Below are 27,071 nucleotides of genomic sequence, written 5' to 3'. Positions count from 1 at the left end.
TCGTGGCCAGGTGAAACGGGAAGTGACTTCATCACCAGATGACATCATGGCCTTGAGAAACAGGAAGCGACATCATGACCTGGTAAAACAGGAAGTGATGTCATGACCAGGTGAAACATTAATGGTTTCTTCTTTATTTCAGTCATCATGAGTCCGAAACATGTTGTTTACAAGAAGCTGTCACGCGACAAGTCGGTGAGCTCTCTCTAGATTACACACACTCACTCACTCACACACACACACACTCTGAGTCCTTGACCAGGGATGTCTGTCCTGCAGGTGGGCGTCTACATGGCCCGGAGGGACTTCGTGGACCACTGTGACTTTGTGGACCCAGTGGGTGAGTGGAAACCGGCTCCTCAGGGTGTGAAAATCAAACCAACACGTTTTAGTGAGAGAAAATCAAACCATAACAGGAGACAGGAAGTGAGACCTGTCCTCACCTGTCCTCGCTCTAGGTCAGCTGGGCGTGGCTCTGGCGCTCGGTGACCCTGCGCAGGATTAGGGTGGATTAACAAAGCAGTTTCTGAAATGAGACCCGAACCCTAATCTGTCAACCGCTGCTCGTCCAGCGTTCAATAATCTCTGTCGGGTTCTTTATCTGTAAATCCGAATCGGATCGATTCTGATCGGAGTCGGTTCCTCGCCGGCGGTCATCCTCACTCCACGCCACTGCTCTGTGTTCACAGACGGCGTCGTCGTGATCGACCCCGTGCAGCTCAAGGGGAGGAAAGGTGAGAGTGTGTGAAGCCTCCGCTCATGTTCAGAACCAGAACCAGAACCAGGTCCGGTGTCCCAGTCAGCCCGGCGTTGCCCTCTGTTGTGTGATGTGCGTGTGCGTGTTCCAGTGTACGTCATGCTGTCCTGTACCTTCGTGTACGGCCGTCCGGACGTGGACGTGATGGGCGTCCACTTCAGGAGAGACCTGTTCATGGTGACCCGGCAGGTCTACCCGGAGCTGCAGGACAAGGAGCAGCTGACCCACACCCGCATCCAGCGCCAGCTGCTGCGCAAGCTGGGGGACAACGCCTACCCCTTCTTCTTCGAGGTGAGTCTGGTCTGGTCCAGGACCAGGACCAGGAATAGGACCCGGTCCGATTCAGGGCCTGTGGCCAGGTCCAGTTAAAGTTCCAGTTTGTGTCTCAGTTTCCAGACAACCTGCCGTGTTCAGTGGCTTTGCAGCCCGGACCGTCTGACGTGGGGAAGGTAGGACCTCTCTGTCTCTCTGTCTCTGCCTCTGTCTCTCTCTCTCTGTCTCTCTCTGTCTGTCTCTCTCTCTCTCTCTCTCTCTCTCTGTCTACCTGTCTCACTCTCTCCCCTCTGTTGTGTTGACAGAAATGCGCAGTGGAGTTTGAAGTCAAAGCTTTCTGTGGAGACGTTCAGGATGAGAAGATGAACAAACAGTGAGTGATACGAGAAAGACCTGGTCCTGGTCCTGGTCCTGGTCCTGGTCCTGGTCCTGGTCCTGGTCTTGGTCTGTTCTTGTCCCAGCCTTGTCTGATCCAGGGGCATGAGGGGCACGATGAGCCTTTGTGTCGAAGAGTCAGAGGGAAGAGAGCATGATGGGACAGACATGATGGGGACAATGTGTGTGGGACAGGGAGCGTGGGGGACAGAAACAATTATATTGCTGAACAAAGAGGTAATTGATTATTGGGTTTCATAATTCTACTTCCTAATCTCCGTACAGTAGTATTTAAATTCAAGATGGCGTCCAAAATGGCCGCCAGACGTGGTTTCTTGCCATCATTTGACTGCAGGTCCACGCTGATTGAAAAGCTCCATATGACCAGTTTTATAGTTTTATTCATTTTTATCAGGAGAGATCTGAAAGGTATGAATTACAGGAAGTTTCCACCATGAATTTTGAGCTAAGAAGCGATCGACCAGTGACAAAGGAAAATGACTCCCAGGGATCAGGTCAGAGAAATGTTGGCATTTTCAGCTGAGCAGGAACGTGAAGCGCCGTGTTCCGATTGACATTTACTGTCTAATTTTACGGCGCTGAATTCAAGTGTTCCTGACTTTTGAAGCCACTGTGGTTAAAAGCGGTTATTCAGGATGGAATCCAAGACGGCCGCCACATGTACTTTTCCTTGTGTTTTGGACCATAACTCTTTCAGTAAGCTAAATGTGTGTTTTTCTTGGGTCGAAGAATGGGGTGACGGTAGGTAGGTCAGATGGTAGTGCGGGTCGTCTCATAACCGGAAGGGTGGCGGTTCGATCCCCGCTCCCGCAGGCGTAAAACTGTTGTTGTGTCCTAGGCAAGACACTGCACCCACCCTGTATGAAAGCAGTGTGAGAGTGAATGGTTGGTGGTGGTCGGAGGGGCTGATTGGCAGCCTCGCTTCCGTCAGTCTACCTACAGTAGTAGCTTCCCCCCACCCAGTATGGAGAGAATGAATAATGCAATGTAAAGTGTCTTTCAGTGTCCAGAAAAGTCCTATATAAAACCAATGCATTGTTATTAATGTTCTGGAACTACTCCTAAATCTCCTGTTTGACTTCAAACAATACAGCTGAGATGATGGATCTTCCTGCTGAAGTACAGATAACATTGTACCTTATGTTTGTAACTCCCTAAAAAATCTCAGCTCATGGGGTAAAAACATCCCATGAAAACATATGTGAACTTTCTGATAACATTTTTAACAAAACTGGTCATTTTTTAAATAAAACTGGTCATATGGAGCTATTAAACAATCAGTCAGTGTGGAACTGTAGTCATATTATGACAAGAAACCACATTTGGCGGCCATTTTGGACGCCATCTTGAACTTAAGAACTACTGTACAGAGATCATGAAGTAGAGCTATGGACCCTGTAATCAGTGACTTTTTTCAGCAATAAAATTGATTCTGCATTCCATTTCCAGTTGTACAAAAAAATAGAGGAAGTGTTCCACAGAATGGCATCTTAATTTTGGAATTATTGTTTGTATTATTAATTTTGGAAGGCATTGTATTTTAATTGTTTGTATGTATTTGTATTTTAATTCTGCCTGGTTTTCTCAGGCGGCTCGTTGAGCGCTTGCTATTTCTCTGTAAAATCCCGTGTCTTGAATGGCGCTCTGTCCGTCCCCTGTCCCCCCGGGGTGCAGGAGCAGTGTCCGTCTCAGCATCAGGAAGGTGCAGTTCAGTCCAGAGGACAGGAAGGTCGTCCCCGTGGCTGAAACCACCTTCGAGTTCCTGATGTCGGACAAACCGCTGCACGTCAAGATGAGCATGTCCAAGGAGGTGGGACGAGCCGTCCTCACTGGACCCGGTGTGAGACGCGGAGCGGTTCCGGCCCGGCCCGGTTGGTTCTAAGCTGTCTCCGTCTCTGCCTGTCCCCACAGACGTTCTATCATGGAGAACCCATCGAGGTCCACGTTGAAATCAACAACTCGTCCAGCAGGAACATCAAAGACATCAGCGTGTCAGGTGACAAGACGTGCCTGTCTCCCTGTCCGTCCACATCTGTCTCCACCTCTATGTCTGTCAGCTTATGTCCACATTTGTCCATTTTGTTTTGTTGACAGTTTGTGTGTTGCTGACTGGTTTGCTCTGTTGTTGGCTGTTTTTTGCGTTAGTTTTTTGTGTTGTTGACATGTTGTTTGTGTTGTTTTGTTTCAGTGGAGCAGGTGACCAATGTTGTTCTTTACTCAAACGACAAATACGTTAAATCTGTGGCCAAAGAGGAGAGCAGGTGAGTGTGTGTCTGTACACCGGACAAACTACACAACACAACAGTTTGTCAGGAGATGACAGGAAGGAACTTGAAGCCGTGTGTGTGTGTGTGTGTGTGTGTGTGTGTGTGTGTGTGTGTGTGTGTGTGCGCGCGCACGCGTTGCAGTGATTCCGTTCCCTCTGGAACCAGTCTGAAGAAGATCTACACACTCTATCCTCTGTTGACTCACAACAAGGAACGCAGGGGACTCGCACTGGACGGACGCCTCAAACACGAGGACACAAATCTGGCCTCGTCCAGCATGTGAGACACACACACGCACACACACACACACACACACACACACACACACACACACACACACACACACACACACACAGGATTACTATTGCAACAGCACATCATCGGTATGTGGCAGCTGATATTATAATAATATTATAATATTATCTATATTATTATAGATATGAGGTCCAAATGTCATGGGTTGAAACATGTCAGGTCCAACTGAGGGACAGTCTGAGGGACCAGCTGTTAGCTTGAAGCTCTGTGCTTCAGTCCATCCAACCAACCATCATCCATCCATCCATGAAACTAACCATCCAAACATCCATCCATGAAACCATCCAACCATCTATTCATTCATTGACCCATGAAACCATCCAACCATCATCTGTCAACCCATCCATGAAACCAACCTTCCAACCAACCATCAGTGGTGAGCACAGCTAACCAAAAAGTTAGCTTCGATAACCGTTCTTCCGCTAACCAAAAAGTTAGCTTCGATAACCGTTCTTCCGCTAACTGAAAAGTTAGCTTCGATAACGCTAAACCGATAAACTGCTAAAAGATTTAGCTGAAGCTAACAATAACCGCTAACCGCTAACGCCTGGTTCACACAGGACGCGCCCGCGCGGAAGCTGCAGCGCCGCACACCGAGTATCGGATCGAGCGGCTCGCGCTCTGCAGCGCGCCCGCTCTGCTCCTCTCTATTTTCTCCGCGAGCGCCGAGAGCACATAGGGGATTATTTGTTGACGTCGCGCCATGACGCAAGCACGTACGCGAGTCATTCAAATATCCCCGGAATCTTGAGTTCCGAGGCTTTCTAACAGTTTTTAAATCGTTTCAATCGGGCAAACGGATCGGGAGTTATATGCATTACAAAATCCATGTTTTTTCGAAACAATTTTCGGTGTTTTTTAACAGCAGAGAAGAGACTTTTCATTACTTTGCACAGTAAAGGAAGCACGTTCGAGAGGCGTTCAAGTACCCTCGGAAACCAGAGTCGCTAACGTGGAAATTTAACGGAAGCTAATTAGTCCGCTAATGTTTTTCAAAGTTAGCTGAACAGCTAATCCGCTAATGAAAATGTTAGCTTCGCTAATTAGCGGTTAGCTGATTAGCGGACTGCGCCCACCACTGCCATTCATCTATGAAACATCATCCATCGAAGCATCATCCATCCATCATCCATCCATCTGTCCATCCATCTGTCTGTCTATCCATTCATCCATCTTTAAAATCATTAATTAACCCCATTCAGCCATCTGATTGTCTGCTTGGGTTGACACTGTCTCTGTCTAAATGTCTCACTGTCTCCGTCTCTTCTTGAATGTCTCTCTGTCTCACTGTCTCTGTCTGTCTCTCCATGTTTCGCTGTTTAAATGTCTCACTGTCTCCGTCTCTCCTTGTCTCCGTCCGTCCGTCCCTCAGAGTGAAGCAGGAGGTTCTGAAGGAGGTCCAGGGGATGCTGGTGTCCTACAAGATGGTTCTGAGGATGATCGCCTCTGGGTGAGTGGGAGCTGTGACAGGTCACATGACGAGGAAGACTCCGGTCACTGGACATTCAGAAAGATTCATTCAATGTCTTTTCTGTCCCTTTGCATGATGCTGGTGTCCAATTACAGGACGGTTGGATCGAGGTATGTTCAGAAACTGATCCAGCAGAGCTGACATCTTCAGAACCGTCCTGAGAGAAACATGTACACACCCTGAACTGTGTGTGTGTGTGTGTGTGTGTGTGTGTGTGTGTGTGTGTGTGTGTGTGTGTGTGTGTGTGTGTGTGTGTTATACAGTGATGTGTCTCTGGAACTTCCCTTCAAGCTGATGCATCCGAAACCTGAACCAGGTAACCCCCCCCCCCCCACACACACACACACAAATTTTGCATCTGTTAAACAATGTTTTTGTGTTTGTTGACTTGCGTTTGTTTAAATTTCTCATCTTGTGTGTGTGTGTATGTGTGTGTGTGTGTGTGTGTGTGTGTGTGTGTGCGTGTGTGTCTCCAGTGTCGGACAGGTGAGTTTCTTCTCATTTTCTTGGCCATTCTGTTGTTTCCTGTCTTGTTGCCACTCAAGAACCAAACCTGTCCTCTGTGTCCTCTTGTCCTCAGTGACGTGGACGACATGGTGTTTGAGGACTTTAAGCGGTCCTACCTGAAGGGTGTGGTCTTTGGAGACGATGACGAGTCCCCCACTGAGGCCTGAACGGCAGACATGGTCCCATCAGTCTGTCCCTCATGTCTCCTGCAGCGCCACCTGCTGGAGAAACTCAGTCTGTCCCTCATGTCTCCTGCTGGACGAACGCTGTCCGTCATCAGAAGCTTTGATCATAAGGCCGCGGGACAACAGACACGTGTTCTTTTACTTCAGTGTCCCCCACTTTGAGTCTGTCCCTGTTCCCTCTGTCCACCTAGTCTGTCCCTCAGGTCTGTCCCTGTCCCGTCTGTCCCTCGGGGGACAGGCAGACCGTGAAGCTCTGAGCTGCTGAAGCTTCTTTAGATGTTTTGTTGTGAAACTTGGTTCTGAATCAGAGGAATAAAAATATCAGACTGAAAAATAAAAAAACCTGTGTCTGTGTTTCAACCCAGGAGACATTCATTCATTCATTCATTCATTCATTCATTCATTCATTCATTTAGTTAGTTCCCCCCCACAATTAGCCATGGGTGGAGCTATCTTGGTCCCCCCTCCTGTCTCAGTTGGTTTTTCCCATACATCTGGGACACAAACATGAGAAGTGAGGACAACCTGTGGTCTTCAGAGGACATGGTCCAGGTGGTTCTGTTAGCGCTGCTGGCTCTGTTAGCGCTGCTGGTCCTGTTAGCGCTGCTGGTCCTATTAGCGCTGCTGGTCCTGTTAGCGCTGCTGGCTCTGTTAGCGCTGCTGGTCCTGTTAGCGCTGCTGGTCCTGTTAGCGCTGCTGGTCCTGTTAGCGCTGCTGGTTCTGTTAGCGCTGCTGGTTCTGTTCCAGGGCCACATGCGGCTTCAACCCGGCTCACCAAACCACTGAGCAAATGATGAAAACTCCAAAGATTTTGAGCAGGTTTCTCCAGAGCCCTGAGACCTGGACTGTCCGGGACGCTGAGATGAAGGCTAGCTAGCGTTAGCATCAGACACGCTGCCAGGGGGAGGTTGTAGAAAACATGCAGAGGGTAAACATCTACAGATGAACGGTTTCATGAACGTTTTATTGTATTTCTCACCAAAAGGCTTCATTAAAACTGGCTTCATGTTGAGATTCTGAAATGTTAGGTTTTAGTGGAGATATATTTATTACACAACTTAGACAAACTCTAAATGTAAAGGTTCTCCTGGCACGGTTTCATAGATCTGAAGCCATCAGACTGTTTGTAGAACCTGAACTGCAGAAATGATAATTTTCCAGCAGAACGACCTGCTCTAATCCTTCTGCATTCACAGGTCCTTGAATAAATTCTGGACTTCACTCTGCTCACCATCAGCGCGACTCTCTTCACTTCATATCATTGTGTTTGACTGTCTGAACTCAGTTTGAGGTTCTGTTTGTAATCCTTGTTGAACCACTTCAGCTCCAGTTTTTTTTTTCTTCTTTCTTTTGAAGCACTTTCGTTCATTTCATTAAAGAGTCGGAATCATCTTCAGCTTTTATTCATTCAAAACAACACCAGGCCCTCAGCAGGCCCTCTGACGCTTCGGGATGTAAAAGTGACTTAATGTTTATTCAGTGTTCAGTCGCATCAGAAGTTCAGTTCTCCTGAGAAGATACCTCTCTTCATAACAGACATCGATTGATCCACAGGTTTTTAATGTCTGTGTTTTATTACAGGTTCATCAGGAACTCCAAGAAAAACATCTACACACACACACACACACACACACACACACACACAGTGTGAGCTCCTCCATTCAAAGGGTTAGTTAGTTAATTAGTTTGTTAGTTGTCTAGTTGGTTGGTTGGTTAGTTGGTTCATCAGTTAGTTGAGTTCCAGTCCTCTGTAGGACTGGAGCTCAGAGTCCAGGTGGGTCTGGGGGGTCTGGGTGGGTCTACGGGGCTGTTGTGGGGTCTAGCAGGGACTCCTGGGTGCTGGTCTGGGGCCAGCTGTACCCGTCCTCGGGCTCCTCCACGGGGGGCATGGGTCCGCGGAGGGACCCCGAGTCGCAGGAGTCCGGGTGGAGCAGGAAGCCGGAGAAGGTGCTGCTGGTCTCCGGTCCTGCAAACATGCCGTTAGTGTTGGCGTCCTTGACCTGGATCCAGACCCGGTCCCCCCTGACCAGGTGGAGGACCACGGAGTGGGACGTGGTCCCCAGCGCCGCGGGGTCCGTGGTGATGACCACCGGCCGGTGGTTCTGGAACAGGCCCGCCACCAGGACCTTGGAGTAGACCGTCAGGTGGTAGCTGAAGACGTAGGTCCCGTTGACGGGGGCCGTGTAGAGGCCGGTCTCCGGGTCGTAGCCCCACAGGACGTTGTGGAGGACGCGGCCGAAGGCGACGGGGGCGCCGGGCGGCGGGTAGCTGCTGGTCAGCGCCGCCGAGAAGGCGGACTGGACCCCGGGCATGCAGGGCCCCGGAGGACCCATCATACCCATCATACCCATGTCTCCTTTGTCCCCCTTGGGGCCTGTCTGTCCCAGAGGACCCGGGTCTCCTTGGGTCCCCCTGTCCCCCTTGGCACCTTTGGGCCCCGGGGCCCCTCCTGCTCCCTCAGTACAGTTGCAGTCCCCCTGGGAACCCGGCTCTCCTTTCTGACCCGAGGCTCCTGGGACACCAGGACTACCCATGACTCCCGTGTCCCCCTTCAGTCCTCGGGGGCCTGGCAGACCCTGATCACCATGCAGGCCTCTTTGTCCGACGGGGCCTGGAATACCAGGTGGTCCCGGGGGTCCCATCAGAGACTCACAGTTCTCTGGACAGGTGCCGTCCTCTCCTCTGGGACCCGGGTCTCCTGGACGGCCCTCGAAGCCCTGCTCACCTTTCTCACCTGCAGGTCAGACAAAGCGTGTCAGAACCAGAACCAGAACCCGGGGGACGGACCCACCAGAGACCTGCTGCTCATCACCTTTGAATCCTCCTGCTCCTTTGGGTCCAACTGATCCCTGAAGACCCCGATGTCCCTTTTCTCCAGAGTCTCCTTTCTGTCCTGGAGTTTGAAGACATCCAGAAAAGTTATCAGCAGAACCCAGAGAACCAACGGGGCCAGCAGAACCCTCAGAACCAGCAGAACCCTCAGAGACCCAGAAGCTGCTCACCTTTGATTCCAGGTCTGCCCACAAACCCCGGCGGTCCTCTGAACCCGGTCAACCCTCTCCGTCCAGAACTGCCGGGGCTGCCTGGTGGGACGAGACAACAACAGCTGAGGGCCAGCAGGGGACAGACGATGGACCGAAGACACAGAGTAGACTGGACACTTGGAGGGTCTCTTGTGCTTCAGGACACTTGTGCTCCGGTAGTTCAGCCTGTCCTCTGGTAAACCTACCCTGTTGTCCTACTGGTCCTCTGGTAGACCTACTCTGTCCTCTGGTAGACCTACCCTGTTGTCCTACTGGTCCTCTGGTAGACCTACTCTGTTATCCTCCCATCCTGATTCTAATGAAGCACAGTCCCCTCAACCTGTCCACATCCTGATCTGGATCAGGATCTGGGCTGGTTCTGCACCTTGCAGACCACAGTTCTGGACGAAAGCGTCCACATCCTTATCTGGGTCAGGATCTGGGTATTTCTCATGCCTGGTCTTTTTCCTGATCTGGTCAGAATCTGGGTCCGTCCTATATGTGATTTTTGTCCCGATCCGGGTCAGGAAGTGGGACGGTCCTGTACCTGGCAGTCCTCGGTCCCCTCGCTCTCCTTTTGGACCCGGAACGCTGCATTGTGAGCAGGCGCAGAACCAGGGCATCTGGTCTGGAGGGACCCCGGACTCCAGCATCCTCTGGCAGTCCTCAGGGTCTATAGGGGGACTCCAGTCCCCTGAGGAAACTGGGGGGCTCCAGTCCTGGGGGGGTATCGAGTTGGACGTCTCCATGACAACAAGGAGGAGCGCCCCCAACTGGAGGAGGCGAGCAGCAGACAGCATGATCTGAGAGCGAGAGAAGACGACATCATCATCATCATCATCATCATCATCATCATCATCATCATCATCATCATCATCAGAAGACTCAGTCCCCTCTGTGGTTTGGTTCTACGCTGTTCTACAAAAAACCTGAGAAAAGCAAAAAGATTTTTCGATCAACTCACCAGATGGACGTGTGCCGGAGTCTGAAGCTCGGAGCTCCCAGTGCCACTAATAAACAGCTGGACTCCGCCCACCAGGTGTGTGCATGTGTGTGTGTGTGTGTGTGTGTGTTGGGGGGCTATTGAGGTCAGATTATGCATTAGAAATAATAATACAAAGACACCGACCTCACACACACACATAAAGACTCATAAAGACACACACAGCTGACCTTCATAGCTGACACACTTCCTTTGAGCTCTTTTCAAGGCGTTGTGGGACCAGGGGGTCAAATCCGGCAGAGTTCCTGAAACCAGAGACGCCCCAACATCCTGGACCTGTGGCTCACCGACCATGGGTCTAGAAAGTGCTCACAGACGATGGTTTTATGAAGTGTTTATGGATGGAAGGTTTATAAAGTGTTCACAGACAATGGTTTAAACAAGAGTTCATGGATGAAAGTTTAAAGGGATACTTCAACATTTTGGCAAATTGGCCCATTTAGCGTAATTCCTTAGTCATTTCGAACAGCATACTTACTTTTTTTGTGAGGGCGAGCTGTTGTTTATTCAGAGGTGAGTTGGGGAGGGTTTTCAGAACGGACACAATGGAAGTGGATGGTTTTGGTTCCCCCTCGTCAAACTCATCAAATACACAATCCAACAACCCCAAAACACTTTGGTGGACACGTTATAATCCGCACATTCACTACGCTGTGGAACACCAACAAATAATATTGTAGCGTTACGACACTGAAGCAAATACTGGGAACTACTTTTTCTTTTGAGATCACTACACCCAGGCGCCATGTTTAGTAAGTAGTTCCGTCTTAGCAATCTTTGCATAAACAACTCAATCTGATAATTTTGCATTAATATTTCACAGTGTAGTGAATGTGTGGATTATAACGTGTCCACCAAAGTGTTTTGGGGTTGTTGGATTGTGTATTTGATGAGTTTGACGAGGGGGAACAAAAATACCATCCACTTCCATTGTGTCTGTCCCGAAAACCTTCCCCGACTCACCTCTGAATAAACAAGAGCTCGCCCTCACAAAAAAAGTAAGTATGCTGTTCCAAATGACTAAGGAATTGCGCTAAATGGGCCAATTTTCCAAAATGTTGAAGTATAGCTTTAATAGTGCTCAAGGACAGTGGTTTAATAAAGTGTTCACAGATGATGGTTTCATAAAATGTTTATGGATGGGAGGTTTATAAAGGGTTCACAGACAATGGTTTTATAAAGGGCTGACAGACAATGGTTTTGGAAGTATGTTTCTGTTTCTGTATTCGTGTGAGTGTGTGTGTGTGTGTGTGTGTGTGTGTGTGTTTCCCTCAGTTTGTGTGTCTCAGTGTTTATGTGTGTATCAGGTGTCACTCTGAGAAAGTGAGCAGCAGCTCTAGTTTCGTGCACGTGTGTGTGTGTGTGTGTGTGTGTGTGTGTGTGTGCGTGCGTGTGTGTGATGTGTGTGTTGACCTTGTTCTCAGGCTCTACAATAGCAGTGAGTTATCATGCTGACTTCTTTACATCACAGAGCAGAAATCTGAAACCAGGAAGGAGTCTGGGAACCAGGAGGGGGGACATCCACCTGTCCTCCATCCATCATCCACCCACCATCCATCCATCCACCATCTACCAGCCATCATCCATCATCCATCCATTGATCATCCATCCACCAGAAGACACTTCAGTACAGTGTTGCCGGTCAGGATTCTTTTGAACAGGATCACACTGGGCAGGCTGATAAAAGAAGAACAAACAAGAAGCAAAAACAAACGTAAAAATGTCCACATTTTAATAAAAGATTGTTCACTGCACTCATATCAATAGTTCATGTCTTCTGAGAGGCTCAGTCTCACTGGACATCACTGATCAGTGATCATCACTGGTGAACTGTCCCTTTGGAGGAGTATTGATCGGTGTCAGTTCACTGCATCATATGGGGAAAGTTGAAGAGATTCTCTGGGATGACTCTTACTGGAGAGTCCATCTGGGTCGATGATTCGGTTGTCTGATTGCGCCGTCTGCAGGGAGATGGCCGCTTCCTTTGTCTCTCAACACGTTCTTTATTTCTCAGACAATAGTTTGATGGTTTTAATAAGAGTTTCTACAGAAGCTGAGAATCGGGCGGGTTTCCACTGAGGAGTGTGAGATGTTACCGCTTGTCCTGAAAACTGTGAGTCACATCTGGAAAAAGACAAAACTTTCTGACCACAGGTGTCCGAAGGACATGAGGACACCTCCAGGAGACACCGCTGGAGGACACCCCCCCGCTCCGGGTCCTCTGCAGCCCGCCGCACCGCCTGCCCTCTCCGCCGCTGGGGGTCGCTGTTCTTCGCTCTTCCCTCCGGGGGTCTGGTGACAGGATGGCGGAGGCAGGGGGACCGGAGTCCGCCACCTCCCGGTGCCCGGACGAGTCATCGGACAGCGAGCCGGAGCAGGAGCCCGGGACCCCGCAGAAACTCATCCGGAAGGTGTCCACGTCGGGCCAGATCCGCAGCAAGGTAGGCCGGGGGTCGTGGGCCCGGGCCCGGGCCCCGGGGTCCGCAGCCCGGCCCGGGGGTCCAGCGGGGGAGGGCCGCACTCGGCCCCGAGCGGCGCCGCTTCACTCCGGGACCGTTATGGTCCGGTCTGGTCCCGGGTCTCGGCGCACCGACCTGCCCGGCGCCCCCCGGAGGGAAGCGGGGACGCCCTTTGTTCCGGCGCGACCCGAACCCACCGAGTCCCGCCACAGTCCGCTGAGGTCCGCTGTTCCGCGCCGCTCGGGCTCCGTTACCGGACCTGCGCCTCCAGCCCGCTGGCAAACCGGGGGCATTTAAATCAGCCCGCAGCCCCCCGGGCACCGGGGCTCCGGCCGAACGGCAGAGCGGAGCCGTGCGGGCCGGGAGCCCGGCTCCGCTCCGGCCCCTTTAGGGGGGAGTCGATCAAAGTAACGGTTTCTTTAAACCGGCTAAAGTTTGAACGGAGTCTGGACCGAGCCGCTGCCAGGCCACGGCTGGGAGAGCAGTCCGGGGCGGGAGGGGGCGGACCGTTACCGGCTCCCGGAGGTACAGCCGAGGCGTTTAGTCCGAATCGTTTGACACCGGAACAAACCGGGATCTGAACCGGACCGGGCCCTCAGAGAAACACCGCCGTTTCTCACGCCGCCCACCCGGGGGAAGTGGGCGTCTGTCCGGCGCGACGGCAGGCGAGAGGCCGGGGGAGAGACCCCAGAGCCGGCAGCAGGACCATGCTGGTCCCGGTCCCGGTCCGGTAGAACCGTGGTGCGGGATCAGTTTTTAGTGGTTCTAATTTTATCAAAGTTGAATTCTGTTTGAATGCTTCAGGTTCTTGCAGGAATTACAGAAGTTTTCCTCTTACTGTAGTTTATTAATGAGGAGACTTCAGTCCTCCCGGTCTGAAACTTTAATCCTTCAGATTTCAATAATGGAAGTAAAATCAAATTTAAAATAAAATAAAAAAACAAACATTAAAAACCATAGAACGCTTTGATTTAAATAGCACTGTTGTTTCCCATGGTCTCTGACTGTACCTGAAGGCAGCAGAGGCTTTTGCGTCACAGGAAGTTTGTGGGAAACCGCGACTTCTATTTCAGGCTGCAGATTGTATGGAAACACTGAACACTAACTGTGTGTGCGTGTGTGCGTGTGTGCGTGTGTGTGTGTGTGTGTGTGTGTGTGTGTGTGTGTGTGTGTGTGTGTCTCAGACGGTGTTGAAGGAGGGAAACCTGCAGAAACAGACCAACTCGTTCCAGCGCTGGAAGAGAAGATACTTCAAACTGAGAGGACGAACTCTTTACTACGCTCAGACCGCCAAGGTGAGGACCAGGTCTGCAGGCGTGTCCTGCTGGTGTGTTCTTGTCCTGATGTGTCCAGATGTGTGTCTGCAGTCCATCATCTTTGACGAAGTGGATCTGACGGACGCCAGCGTGGCCGAGTCCAGCACCAAGAACGTCAACAACAGTTTCACAGTGAGTCTCACTCAACGTCCTGTTTCTGCAGACACTGAGGAGAGAGAGTGTCTGGGTTAACCTGGTTAACCTGGTTACCTGTCCGTCTCTTCCAGGTCATCACTCCCTGCAGGCGTCTCATTCTGTGTGCAGACAACAGGAAGGAGATGGAGGAGTGGATGGCGGCGCTGCGCAGCGTGCAGAACAGACACAACTACGAGGTGACCACCCCCACAGCTAAGATAACTACCTCCACCACCACCATAGCTAACATAACTACCATCACCACTGTAACTACCATAACTACTGCTGTAACTACCATCATCACCACTATAACTGCCTTAACTGCTGTGTGTGTGTGTGTGTGTGTGTGTCAGTCCACTCAGTACAGCATGGATCACTTCAGCGGGATGCACAACTGGTTCGCCTGTTCTCACGCTCGACCGACGTACTGCAACGTGTGCAGAGAGGCCCTGTCAGGGGTCACGAGCCACGGCTTGTCCTGTGAAGGTACATAACTACCACACACACTGATACATACTGCTACACACACTGATACTACTACACACTGTGGAGATACACAACTCTGCTACACACTATAGACAACATGTACAGTACTTAAGAAAATGTGTGTGTGTGTGTGTGTGTGTGTGTGTGTATGTGTGTGTGTGTGTGTGTTGCAGTGTGTAAGTTCAAGGCTCACAAACGTTGTGCTGTCCGAGCGACCAACAACTGTAAGTGGACAACTTTGTCTTCTATTGGGAAGGACATCATAGAGGACGAGGACGGGGTGAGCAACACACAATGTCCGCCTGCCTCCTGTCCTCTGACCTGTCCCCTGACCTCTGACCTGTCTCCTGACCTCTGACCTGTCTCCTGTCCTCTGTCTGTCCCTAGGTGTCCATGCCTCATCAGTGGTTGGAGGGGAACCTTCCGGTGTCTGCCAAGTGTCTTGTGTGTGAGAGGACATGCGGCAGCGTCCTGCGTCTTCAGGACTGGAGGTGTCTCTGGTGTAAAGCCATGGTGAGACAGACGCACGTGCACGTGTGTCCTCCTGTGGTGTGTTTGGTTCGTGTGTCAGCGTGTCCCTCCGTCCTGCAGGTGCACTCGGGCTGTAAGGAGCAGCTGTCCTCGAAGTGTCCTCTGGGACAGTGCAAAGTGTCCGTCATCCCTCCGACGGCGCTGAACAGCATCGACTCCGACGGTGAGACGCCGACGGAGACTCAGCGGCTCCCCCTGCTGCCGCAGACTGACGTTACACCACCACGTCCACCAAGCCCACAGCTGTCCTCTGACATGTCCGTCCTGATGAAGTGCTGAATGTCCCCAGGCTTCTGGAAGGCGTCCTGTCCTCCCTCCGTCACGTCTCCGCTGCTCGTCTTCGTCAACTCGAAGAGCGGAGACAACCAGGGCGTCAAATTCCTGCGGCGCTTCAAGCAGCTGCTGAACCCGGCGCAGGTGTTCGACCTGATGAACGGAGGGCCGCACCTGGGGTACGCGCACACACACACACACACACACACACACACACACACACACACACACACACACACACACACACACACACCTGAGCTTTGTTGTTTTTCATTCTGCAATATGTAATATTTTTGTTCCTCCGCCTGTTCCTCTGACTGTGCTCCGTCTGTTGCTCCACCTGTTGCTGTGACTGTTGCTCCACCTGTTGCTCTGACTGTTGCTCTGACTGTTGCTCCGCCTGTTGCTCCGCCTGTTGCTCCCTCTGTTGCTCTGACTGTTGCTCTGACTGTTGCTCCGCCTGTTGCTCTGACTGTTGCTCCACCTGTTGCTCTGACTGTTGCTCCGCCTGTTGCTCCGCCTGTTGCTCCCTCTGTTGCTCTGACTGTTGCTCCGCCTGTTGCTCCGCCTGTTGCTCCCTCTGTTGCTCTGACTGTTGCTCTGACTGTTGCTCCGCCTGTTGCTCTGACTGTTGCTCCGACTGTTGCTCCGACTGTTGCTCTGACTGTTGCTCTGACTGTTGCTGACTGTTGCTCTGACTGTTGCTCTGACTGTTGCTGACTGTTGCTCTGACTGTTGCTCCGCCTGTTGCTCTGACTGTTGCTCTGACTGTTGCTCTGACTGTTGCTCTGACTGTTGCTGACTGTTGCTCTGACTGTTGCTCTGACTGTTGCTGACTGTTGCTCTGACTGTTGCTCCGCCTGTTGCTCTGACTGTTGCTGACTGTTGCTCTGACTGTTGCTGACTGTTGCTCTGACTGTTGCTCTGACTGTTGCTCTGACTGTTGCTCTGACTGTTGCTGACTGTTGCTCTGACTGTTGCTCTGACTGTTGCTCCGCCTGTTGCTCTGACTGTTGCTCTGACTGTTGCTGACTGTTGCTCTGACTGTTGCTCCGCCTGTTGCTCTGACTGTTGCTCTGACTGTTGCTGACTGTTGCTTCATCCATTGCTCTGCTGCTCTGCCTGTTGCTCCCACTGTTGCTCCGTCTGTTGCTGACTGTTGCTCTGACTGTTGCTCCGACTGTTGCTCCGACTGTTGCTCCGACTGTTGCTCTGACTGTTGCTCTGACTGTTGCTTCATCCATTGCTCTGCTGCTCTGCCTGTTGCTCCCACTGTTGCTCCGTCTGTTGCTGACTGTTGCTCTGCCTGTTGCTCCCCAGGCTGCGTCTCTTCCAGAAGTTCGACACCTTCAGGATCCTGGTCTGCGGGGGAGACGGCAGCGTCGGCTGGGTCTTATCGGAGATCGACACTCTGAGTCTGCATAAACAGGTCAGACTGCAGCTCCTGCTCCTCCAGGCACTCCTGCTCCTGCTGCTCTTCACCTCCTCCTCTCCTCCTCCTCTCCCCCTCCTCTCCTCCTCCTCTCCTCCTCCTCCTCCTGCAGTGCCAGCTGGGGGTCCTCCCTCTGGGGACCGGTAACGATCTGGCCCGGGTTCTGGGTTGGGGTTCGGCCTGCGACGACGACACGCAGCTGCCGCAGATCCTGGAGAAGCTGGAGCGAGCCAGCACCAAGATGCTGGACAGGTAACCTGGGCGGGACGAACGGGACGGGCGGGACGAACGGGACGGGCGGGACGAACGGTCCCACGCTCCACAGGCAACACCCAGTGAGACGGCTGTCTTCTGGTCCTCAGGTGGAGCATCATGGTTTATGAGACCAAGTTCCACCGGCAGCACTCGGCCTCCACCGTCACTGAAGACTGCAGCGAGGACTCGGAGGTAGAGGACGCGTGTCTCCCAGGGGTCCCTGGTGTTTCCTGGACCGGGAGACCTGGAGGGACATGGGACACTGGAGCTAACTGCACTGTCTCCCCCTCTGGTCCAGGTCCAACAGATTCTGACCTATGAGGACTCGGTGGCGGCTCACCTGTCCAAGATCCTGACGTCGGACCAGCACTCGGTCGTCATTTCCTCTGCCAAGTACGACCCGGTCTCTGCAGACCCGTTCGGTCCCGTCCGGTCCCGATCGGACCTGTTGAGTCCCCCTCTTGTCTCGGTCGGGCCGCTCGCTGACCCTGTTTCTGTTCTGTCCAGAGTTCTTTGTGAGACGGTGAAAGACTTCGTGGCTCGAGTTGGTAAAGCTTACGAGAAGAATACTGAAAACTGGGAGGAGTCTGAAACCATGGCCAGGAAGGTGAGTCCTGCTGGACCGCCGAGCCGGGTTTAGAGTCATGCTAGTTTTATTTTGATGAGTCATGTTAGTTTTTGATGAGTCGTGACTTTTATTTTGATGTCATGCTAGTTTATGATGAGTCATAGGTTTTATTTTGATGAGTCATGTTAGTTTTTGATGAGTCATAAGTTTTATTTTGATGAGTCATGAGTTTTATTTTGATGAGTCATGCTGGTTTTTGATGAGTCATGAGTTTTATTTTGATGGGTCATGAGTTTTATTTTGATGAGTCATGTTAGTTTTTGATGAGTCATGAGTTTTATTTTAATGAGTCATGCTGGTTTTTTGATGAGTCATGAGTTTTATTTTGATGAGTCATGCTGGTTTTTTGATGAGTCATGAGTTTTATTTTGATGAGTCATGCTGGTTTTTTGATGAGTCATGAGTTTTATTTTGATGAGTCATGAGTTTTATTTTGATGAGTCATGCTGGTTTTTGATGAGTCATGAGTTTTATTTTGATGAGTCATGAGTTTTATTTTGATGGGTCATGAGTTTTATTTTGATGAGTCATGTTAGTTTTTGATGAGTCATGAGTTTTATTTTAATGAGTCATGCTGGTTTTTTGATGAGTCATGAGTTTTATTTTGATGAGTCATGCTGGTTTTTTGATGAGTCATGAGTTTTATTTTGATGAGTCATGAGTTTTATTTGGATGATTCATGTTAGTCATGTCTTCCTGTCAGTGCGGCGTCTTGAAGGAGAAGCTCGACTCTCTGCTGAAAACTCTGAATGAAGAGTCCCAGGCCTCCGCCGCCCCGCCTCCAAACCCCCCTCCTCCTCCACCCACCATCGTGGAGGAGGTGGAGGAGGGCGAGGGGATGGTCTCGCCTGCTGCTCCACCTCCTGCTCCGCCATCCTGCTCCCCTCGGGTCAACCCCTCCCCCCCCTCTTCCTCCTCTTCCTCCTCCTCGCCTTCCTCGGCGGCGGCGGCCATCTTCAGACCTCGAGAGCAGCTCATGCTGAGAGCCAACAGTCTGAAGAAAGCCATCCGACAGATCATCGAGCACACGGAGAGAGGTGAGGCTGTGCAGCTCCTGCAGAACCAGAGCCACAGGAGTAACCTGCAGAACCAGGGTCAGAACCAGGGTCAGAACCAGGGTCAGAACCAGGGTCAGAACCAGGGTCAGAACCAGGGTCAGAGGAGATTTTTCCAGTCAGATGAATCAGTCACTCTCAGTATTCTTTCTACTCTGGAAGCATCAAATATATAAATTAGTGTTTAGGTTTCACTCTGAGTCCACATGTCCCTGATTTGAAGGCCTCTGTCTGTCCCTGTCTCCGTCTCCTCCAGCTGTGGACGAGCAGAATGCTCAGACTCAGCAGGTTTTCTCCCTGAACTCTGAGGAAGACGTGGGTCTGACGGAGGAAGACGAGGAGGATGAGGCGGAGGAGGACAAAGTGTCCCTGCAGTCTGCGTCCAGACACCGCTGCTCCCGTTCAGGTCAGAGGTCACCCGGGCGTCTGCTGCTCGGTGTCGTCCTCTCAAACTGACCTCCTGCCTGTCCGCCCGTCCGTCCGTCTGTCCTCAGGGAGTAAGACGCCCTTTGAGAAACTACTGAGGAAAGGAAGTCTCTCGCTGGACAGCTCAACGTCTCTGAGAGAAAATCTGCCGATGCTCAACACCAAGGTCCTTTATCCTGGTGAGACGCTGTCCAGCTCTCTGAGACGCTGTCCCCGTCGGAGACACTGTCCTCTGTACTCGCTGTTTGCAAATGTCTGCAGAAGACTGACCTGTGTGTCTCTGTCTGTCCGGTCCGTCTCTGTCTCAGGGTCTCTGTCCAGCAGCTCTGTCATCAGTCGTCTCCTGGTGAATTCTGATCCGTTTGGCTGCGACCTGGACAGCATGTGAGACACTGGACCGCCAGAGCGCCCGTCCACCTGAGGCCGTACTAACTGCCGTGTGTGTGTTTGTGTGTGTGTGTGTGTGTGTGTGTGTGCGTGCGTGTGTGTGTGTGTGTGCGTGTGTGTGTGTGTGTGTGTGTGTGTCAGGGAGTGCTACACTGAGAAGTGCGTCATGAACAACTACTTTGGGATCGGACTGGACGCCAAAATCTCCCTGGACTTCAACAACAAGCGAGACGAGCACCCGGAGAAGTGCAGGTAGAAAACGCCGGAGCAAGCCACACCGAGAACAAACTCCCAAAGTGTTTGGAACTCTCTGGAAAGTTCCCTGCTGGTCCAAAACTAGAAAAGAAAAGCAGTTTGTCTGCACCAGGGGTGTTCAACCTGCGGCTCTGGAGCCACATGAGGCTCTTCAGCCCCTCTGCAGCGGCTCCATGAGGCTTTCACAATATGAAACGTGATGGACATTGAACTTATTTTTATTATAGTGACACACCACGGTACTGTTCAAAAGAGATTCCAAAAAAGGTTCAAGTAAAATTGGGAAAAATTGATAAAACCACAAGAAATGGAGGAAAAAGTGGTAGAACATCTTAAAAAAACCATGAATTGTCTAGAATTTTTAAAAGAAGAACATAAATATGGTTGGAAAAATACATGCAAAACTGCTTAAAAGGAGGTAAAATGGTTGAAACGGCCAAAATTTGAAAATCGTCAACAAAAAGTGCTTGAAAATAGGAACAAAACTGTTACAATCAAGTCTAAAAATAGTTTTGCATGTGAATCAAAACTATGTCTGACGCTTCCTGAGCTGCATTTGCCTCACTTTAAAGTTTAAATGTTCTTTATGGCTCCAGATCAACTGGACTTGGAGAAAAGTCACAAAAATTGTCTGTCCTCAGGAGTCGGACCAAGAACATGATGTGGTACGGCGTTCTGGGAACCAAAGAGCTGCTGCACAGAACCTACAAGAACCTGGAGCAGAGAGTCCTGCTGGAGGTCTGCCCCCCCCGAGTCCCCCCCGTCCCCCCCTCCCCCGCCCGGTGGCCTCACCCTCCGTCTGTTGCAGTGTGACGGCCGGCCCATCCCCCTGCCCCGCCTCCAGGGCATCGCCGTGCTCAACATCCCCAGCTACGCCGGAGGGACCAACTTCTGGGGCGGGACCAAGGAGGACGATGTAAGAGCTACTCACGTGAGCGGTCTCTGCGATTGGCCGCTCGGCGTCATGTGACCTGTGGTGTCGCGTTTCAGACCTTCACGGCGCCGTCGTTCGACGATAAGATCCTGGAGGTGGTGGCCGTGTTCGGCAGCATGCAGATGGCCGTTTCCCGCGTCATCAACCTGCAGCAGCACCGCATCGCCCAGGTACGGACCGGCTGAGACCGGCTGAGACCGGCTGAGACCGGCTGAGACCGGCTGTGGACCGGCTGACACCGGATGAGACCGGCTGTGGACCGGCTGTGGACCGGCTGTGGACCGGCTGTGGACCGGCTGAGACCGGCTGAGACCGGCTGTGGACCGGCTGAGACCGGCTGAGACCGGCTGTGGACCGGCTGAGACCGGCTGTGGACCGGCTGAGACCGGCTGAGACTGGCTGTGGACCGGCTGTGGACCGGCTGAGGCCGGCTGTGGACCGGCTGAGACCGGCTGAGACCGGCTGAGACCGGCTGTTACCGGCTGAGACCGGCTGTGGACCGGCTGAGACCGGCTGAGACCGGCTGTTACCGGCTGAGACCGGCTGTGGACTGGCTGTGGACCGGCTGAGACCGGCTGAGACCGGCTGTGGACCGGCTGAGACCGGCTGAGACCGGCTGTTACCGGCTGAGACCGGCTGTGGACTGGCTGTGGACCGGCTGTGGACCGGCTGTGGACCGGCTGTGGACCGGCTGCCTGCCTGTCTTTACACCTGTCTGTCCTCCTGTCCGGTCTCGCAGTGTCGGACGGTGAAGATCACCATCCTGGGTGACGAGGGCGTCCCAGTCCAGGTGGACGGGGAGGCCTGGGTCCAGGATCCAGGCTACATCAAGATCCTCCATAAGAACCGGACCCAGACCCTGACTAGAGACCGGGTGAGTCCTTCATCCAGGATGGACCGAGACCCGGACTGAGGGCCCAGGGTGGCGGTCCTCACTCTGTGTGTTTGTGTGTGTGTGTGTGTGTGTGTGTGTGTGTGTGTGTGTGTGTGTGTGTGTGTGTTGCAGGCCTTTGAGAGCACCTTGAAGTCCTGGGAGGACAAACAGAAGTGCGAGTGTCCCCGGACTCCGCCCCCTCAGGCCCCGCCCCCTCAGCCCCGCCCCTCCTCTCAGCCAGAGATGGTCTCAGATGACGAGGCGTCCCTCGTTAGAGAGTTCGGTCAGACAGCTGGAGCGCTGATCCACAGGTCATCCATCCACCCGACAACCATCCATCCATCCTTCTTCCATCTGTCCTTCATCCATTGATCCATTATCCATCCATCCATCCATCCACCCATCCATCCATCCATCCACCCACCCATCCATCCATCCATCCACCCATCCACCCATCCATCCATCCACCCACCCATCCATCCACCATCCATCCATCCATCCATCCATCCATCCACCCATCCACCCATCCATCCATCCATCCACCCATCCATCCACCATCCATCCATCCATCCATCCACCCATCCATCCATCCATCCATCCACCCACCCATCCATCCATCCATCATCCATCCATCCATCAATCCATCCATCATCCATCCATCCACCCATCCATCCATCCATCCATCCATCCATCCATCCATCCATCCATCATCCTTCCATCCATCCATCCATCATCCTTCCATCCATCCATCCATTCAAGCATCGTCCATCATCCATCCATCCATCCATCATCCTTCCATCCATCCATCCATTCAAGCATCGTCCATCATCCATCCATCCACCCATCCATCCATCCATCCATCCAACCAGCCATCCATCCATTCAAGCATCATCCATCCATCATGCATTCATCCATCCATCCATCCATCCATCCATCATCCTTCCATCCATCCATCCATCATCCTTCCATCCATCCATCCATTCAAGCATCGTCCATCATCCATCCATCCACCCATTCATCCATCCATCCATCCAACCAGCCATCCATCCATTCAAGCATCATCCATCCATCATGCATTCATCCATCCATCCTTCCATCCATCCATCCGTCTGTCCATCCATTCATCCGTCATTTAAACCATTATTTAACCCGTTCAGCCATCTACTTGTCCGGTTGGGTTGATCCTTCCCTCCCTCCTTCATCCCTCCGTCTGTCCTCAGCATCCGGGAGGTGGCTCGGTCTCACCACAGTCTGGAACAGGAACTGGCTCACGCCGTCAACGCCAGCTCCAAAGCCATGGATGTGGTTTACTCCGAGTCCACTAACTGTGGGGTACGCTCCGCTTTCTGTGTAGTCCTGGTCTGTGCTGGACTCCGTCCTGGTCTGTGTCGGACTCTGTCCTGGTCTGTGCTGGACTCCGTCCTGGTCTGTGCTGGACTCCGTCCTGGTCCAGACAGTAACTGGTCTTTGTGTGCAGGCTCTGAGCCGTGCCGTCGTCCTTCAGATGGTCGTCAACGTCAAAGTCCTGCTCAGTGAGACGCAGCTGCTGCTGGCTGGACGCATGTCCCTGGTAAGTAGGACCAGGTCCCAGGACCAGGTCTTTCCTCAGACCAGATCTCCCGTCAGACCAGGGCCCAAGTAAGACCAAGTTATTCCTGATCCTTTCCACCGTCCTGGTTCTATTCTCAGTCTAGGTCTGGGTCTGTGTTACAGCCCTGCCCTGATCCTGGATTAGTCTGGCCTCTGATTATAGGTCTCGGTCTTGGTTCTGCTCCTGGTCCCAGCCTTGGTCCCAGTCCCAGTCGTAGTTGTAGTTGTGGCTCTGGTTTTCGTCTTAGTTCTGGTCTCAGTACTTGTTACAGGTTCCCTGTTGGTTCTGTTCTTCTGTGATTGATGTTTGTTAGATGCTGTTAATGCAGAATCCGCAATATTGGTCCTTTGAGCCGGATCACTTCACCCACGACGGCGCCATGGACACACCGAGAGCAACAGCGACTGAAAGTGGAGCTTCAGGAGGTCAATATTGCGGATTCTGCGTTGAGCGGCGATGCTGGAACCGCCCATCCACGACGGTTGCTCCGGTTAGCGAGACAATGGACACCGAGAATGTCTTTTAATCCTTCTTTAATAGCGGGGAAGGACTGACAGCAACAACTGAATGGATGATGAATAGATGAATGATGAATGCTTTCTGTAACAGAATTAGAAATAAAGAAACACATAATTAACAATGTTATAAACAGTCCCATACGATGGGATTAAGCGTCATCATCACCAAATGGTGCTAAGACAACCAACAACTGAACGAATTCGCCCTGGTAGCATCCCACATACACACAAGCAGCATAGCACAGCTAGCCAATTAGCGTTAGCTTGAAGCATGAAAGAACTGCATGTATACACCGAATGGCCCACTGAAACACACACACACACACACACACACACACACACTCACACACGCTAATAACACTCGCCTAACGTGACCACTAATATGCCTGAAGAACATATATCCACTCACTCTCTTCATACATGTATTCTCTGTTAAGCGATCGGCCGTAGCACCGGAGAGAAGCTCCGTCCACGTCTCAATAGGACCCCATAGCTGTCCGAACGGGATGGCCGACTAAAACTAACAAACATCAATAACAAAATAACAGAACTAACAGGGAATTTGTAACAGTACTATTCCTGGTCTTTATCCTGGTTCTTATCTGAGTCGTGAAAACTGGTTCTAGTTTTAGCAGTGGTCCTGGTCCCAATTCCAGTCTAATGGTGCGTTCACACTGGACGCGTCGCAAGCGTCACTTTTCTATGCAATGTCTATGGTGGACGAGCGTCGTGGAGCGGCGGGTGGCGCTTCAGGAGCGTCGACTTTTCAAGCGTTTCGAGAGTTCGGAAAACTGAACTTTCGACGCGCTGCCGCTGGGCCCAAAAACGTTCATTGGTCTTCCAAGTTATAATCCAAAACAAAGGTTCTTTTCCAAAGACCAGAGAGGTATTTTGTTATTTACCTGACGGTTTCGGCAGCTGTCGGCTTCGGCACTGGGCGTCAACCAATCAGAGACGATCCCTCCGGTGCTACGTTACTACGTTTCACGTCAGGACCAGGAGTCCGGAAAAGAAAGACAACAATGGAAGACAAGTTGATTGTGGCTGTGTGCGCTCGTCCCGAGCTTTATGACACGTCGTCAGACCACTACAGAGACAAGAATAGAAAGGATAGGGTTAGCGCCAATAAACTGACGCGCGTCAAGAGCGTCGCAAGCTTTGTGACCACCTGGTGTCAAGCGTCGTGCTTGAAGCTTCACAGGCGTCAGCTTCGAGGCGTCCCAAGCGTCGACAAAGCCCGCGACGCGTCCGGTGTGAACGCAGCATAAGTCTCAGCCCTGGTCACGGTATTCATTCTGGCACTAGTTTTAGTCCCGGCGCTGGTCCTGGTCCTTGTCCAGGTCCTGACAGTGGTGTCTCTCTGCAGCAGTTGGACCCCCCTCAGCAGGACCAGTTGAATGCGGCTCTGAACTCGGTGTCCCAGCAGCTCCGCCGGCTGGCCGATGTCTCCTGGTTGTGTCCCGTCATCGAACCGTCGGACCACGAGGTGAGACCACCAGAGTCCATCATGAGACGGAGCTCCAGGCAGACTCAACTACAAACCTTGGTCTGTCTCTCTGTGTCTTTCTGTCTGTCTTCTTGTCTCTTCAGGGTCCTCTGGCTGATTTCTCGAAGCGCAGTCGAAGTGCAAAGTTTCGTCTCGTTCCCAAGTTCATGAAAGACAAAAACAACAAGAACAAAGAGACGTCTGCAACTCTGTCCATACCAGGTAACTGTCCCTTTATCCCTCTGTCTGTCTCACTCTCTCTCTGTCTCTGACTGTTTCTGTCTCTGTCTCTCTCAGTCCATCAGTGGGGAACAGAGGAAGTTGGACTCTGGTTGGACAGACTTTGTCTCACTGAGTATAAAGAAATCTTCGTTGGACACGACATCCGAGGAGCTGAACTGATTCACCTGGAGAGGAGAGACCTGAAGGTACCGGTGGGGGTGGCGGTGGGGGGGCTGGAGGTATTTGATTGATGGTGGATGGAGGGATGGTGGTTCCTGGTTTGGAGGGTCTACTCATTGTGGTCTCATTCTAGTCTGGTTGTGGTTTTGTTGTGGTCTCTGCACAGGACCTGGGAGTGACCAAAGTGGGCCACATGAAGCGGATCCTGCAGGGAATTCGAGAGCTGAACAGGAACAGCAGCGCCAGCGAGGCCTGAAGGCCACAAGGTCGGTCCATCTGCTGAGGGTCTGTGGAGTCCACTTCAAGGAGGATCCACATCTGGAGCTGGATCCATTACAGATCCAGATGTGAACAATGGATCAGTTTGCTAGTTCTAGAAACTGATTTGGATCATTGTCAGTTTGCTCAGTCTGGGTCTGGATCCAGATGTGGAACCACATCACTAGTTTGGAACTTTTTGTTTCGGTTCTGGACCTAGTTTTGGTCTGTCTCAGTCTTGATTGTTTTTTGTTTCCTAGTGACAGATGCCAGCTCTGCTCCACCTGACCCCTGACCTCTGACCTCTCAGGACTCACTGTGAAAACCTACAGAAGAACCAATCAGATGATTCACTCGTGCCTTGTAATTCACCTGGAGCCCATCAGGGCATCACGGGCCACTGCAGATCCAGATCCAGATCCAGATCCAGATCCAATGCATTCCAGATCAGGACCAGAGACTTGGGCAGTGTAACCTGAAAGAAGTCCGTCATTAACCACAAAACCCTGTTTGTAAGGAGTGGTCCAGACCAGTTCATAGTAGTTCAGTCTGGTTCAGACCAGTTCAGACCAGTTCAGACCAGTTCAGATCAGTTTAGACCAGTTCAGACCAGTTCAGATCAGTTTCGACCGGTTCAGAGCAGTTCAGACTGGTTCACACCAGTTTATACCAGTTCAGACCAGTTTGGACCAGTTTAGACTGGTTCACACCAGTTTAGACTTTTTTAGACCAGTTCAGACCAGTTTAGACTGGTTTAGACCATTTCAAATCAATTTCCACTGGGTCAGACCAGTTCAGATCGGTTCAGACTGGGTGAGACTGGATCAGATCAATTCAGACCAGGTCAGATCAGTTTAGAACAGTTTAAAACAGATCAGGCTGGTTCAGACTGGGTCAGACTGGTTCAGGTCTGCTGAGACCGGTTCAGACTGGGTCAGATCCCTCCTGGAACCGACTTCAGCTGGTCTGTCCACCCACCAATCAGGTGAAAGCAGGAAGTCCAACTGGACCAATCATGTAGCTGCCACAGATTCTCTGATTGAGAGAACGAGAAGCTCCGCCCATCACGCGATGGACCAAAGGGGGCGGAGCCAATCCTGTGTTTGTTGTTGTTGTTTACTTGTTTATAGTTGAAGCCTTAAATCTACTGTCGGTCACACAAGAAGTCATAAT

General features: G+C 51.8%; 3 protein-coding genes across 4 annotated transcripts; 2 read left to right on the top strand and 1 right to left on the bottom strand.

Annotated features, from left to right (window-relative positions):
* The first annotated feature begins 147 nt into the window (after positions 1 to 147).
* sagb (S-antigen; retina and pineal gland (arrestin) b) lies at positions 148 to 19,133 on the top strand. Its single transcript, XM_030108289.1, has 17 exons — positions 148 to 195; positions 280 to 340; positions 690 to 734; positions 849 to 1,048; positions 1,147 to 1,206; positions 1,336 to 1,403; positions 3,101 to 3,238; positions 3,340 to 3,422; positions 3,615 to 3,687; positions 3,835 to 3,972; positions 5,381 to 5,458; positions 5,575 to 5,589; positions 5,743 to 5,795; positions 5,956 to 5,965; positions 6,060 to 6,178; positions 13,636 to 13,642; positions 19,122 to 19,133. The coding sequence occupies exons 1-15, from the start codon at positions 148 to 150 to the stop codon at positions 6,151 to 6,153; spliced, it is 1,164 nt and encodes a 387-aa protein (XP_029964149.1). The 3' UTR covers positions 6,154 to 6,178; positions 13,636 to 13,642; positions 19,122 to 19,133.
* On the bottom strand, positions 7,971 to 9,943 carry LOC115400667 (complement C1q tumor necrosis factor-related protein 2). Its single transcript, XM_030108678.1, has 4 exons — positions 9,742 to 9,943; positions 9,174 to 9,254; positions 8,984 to 9,064; positions 7,971 to 8,905 (listed from the first exon to the last, which is right to left on the bottom strand). The coding sequence occupies exons 1-4, from the start codon at positions 9,941 to 9,943 to the stop codon at positions 7,971 to 7,973; spliced, it is 1,299 nt and encodes a 432-aa protein (XP_029964538.1).
* On the top strand, positions 12,478 to 26,520 carry dgkd (diacylglycerol kinase delta). 2 transcript variants are annotated; one of them, XM_030108239.1, is made up of 31 exons: positions 12,478 to 12,638; positions 13,841 to 13,951; positions 14,024 to 14,104; positions 14,200 to 14,304; positions 14,461 to 14,593; positions 14,767 to 14,873; positions 14,981 to 15,106; positions 15,185 to 15,287; positions 15,414 to 15,576; positions 16,718 to 16,826; positions 16,942 to 17,081; positions 17,192 to 17,276; positions 17,383 to 17,477; positions 17,592 to 17,691; positions 18,416 to 18,749; positions 19,024 to 19,173; positions 19,262 to 19,372; positions 19,502 to 19,577; positions 19,722 to 19,832; positions 20,477 to 20,573; positions 20,644 to 20,751; positions 20,826 to 20,939; positions 21,509 to 21,643; positions 21,776 to 21,954; positions 22,864 to 22,975; positions 23,121 to 23,213; positions 25,119 to 25,238; positions 25,343 to 25,460; positions 25,536 to 25,666; positions 25,807 to 25,925; positions 26,159 to 26,520. In XM_030108239.1, the coding sequence occupies exons 1-30, from the start codon at positions 12,501 to 12,503 to the stop codon at positions 25,894 to 25,896; spliced, it is 3,675 nt and encodes a 1,224-aa protein (XP_029964099.1). In that variant the 5' UTR covers positions 12,478 to 12,500; the 3' UTR covers positions 25,897 to 25,925; positions 26,159 to 26,520. The 2 variants fall into 2 exon arrangements, with proteins under 2 accessions (XP_029964099.1, XP_029964098.1); XM_030108238.1 differs by having other exon boundaries at positions 13,841 to 14,104.
* The last annotated feature ends 551 nt before the right edge of the window (positions 26,521 to 27,071 follow it).

This window comes from Salarias fasciatus, chromosome 14 (genome assembly GCF_902148845.1).
Source record: "Salarias fasciatus chromosome 14, fSalaFa1.1, whole genome shotgun sequence".
Classification (NCBI taxonomy): domain Eukaryota; kingdom Metazoa; phylum Chordata; class Actinopteri; order Blenniiformes; family Blenniidae; genus Salarias; species Salarias fasciatus.
This window is presented reverse-complemented; position numbering and strand designations above follow the sequence as displayed.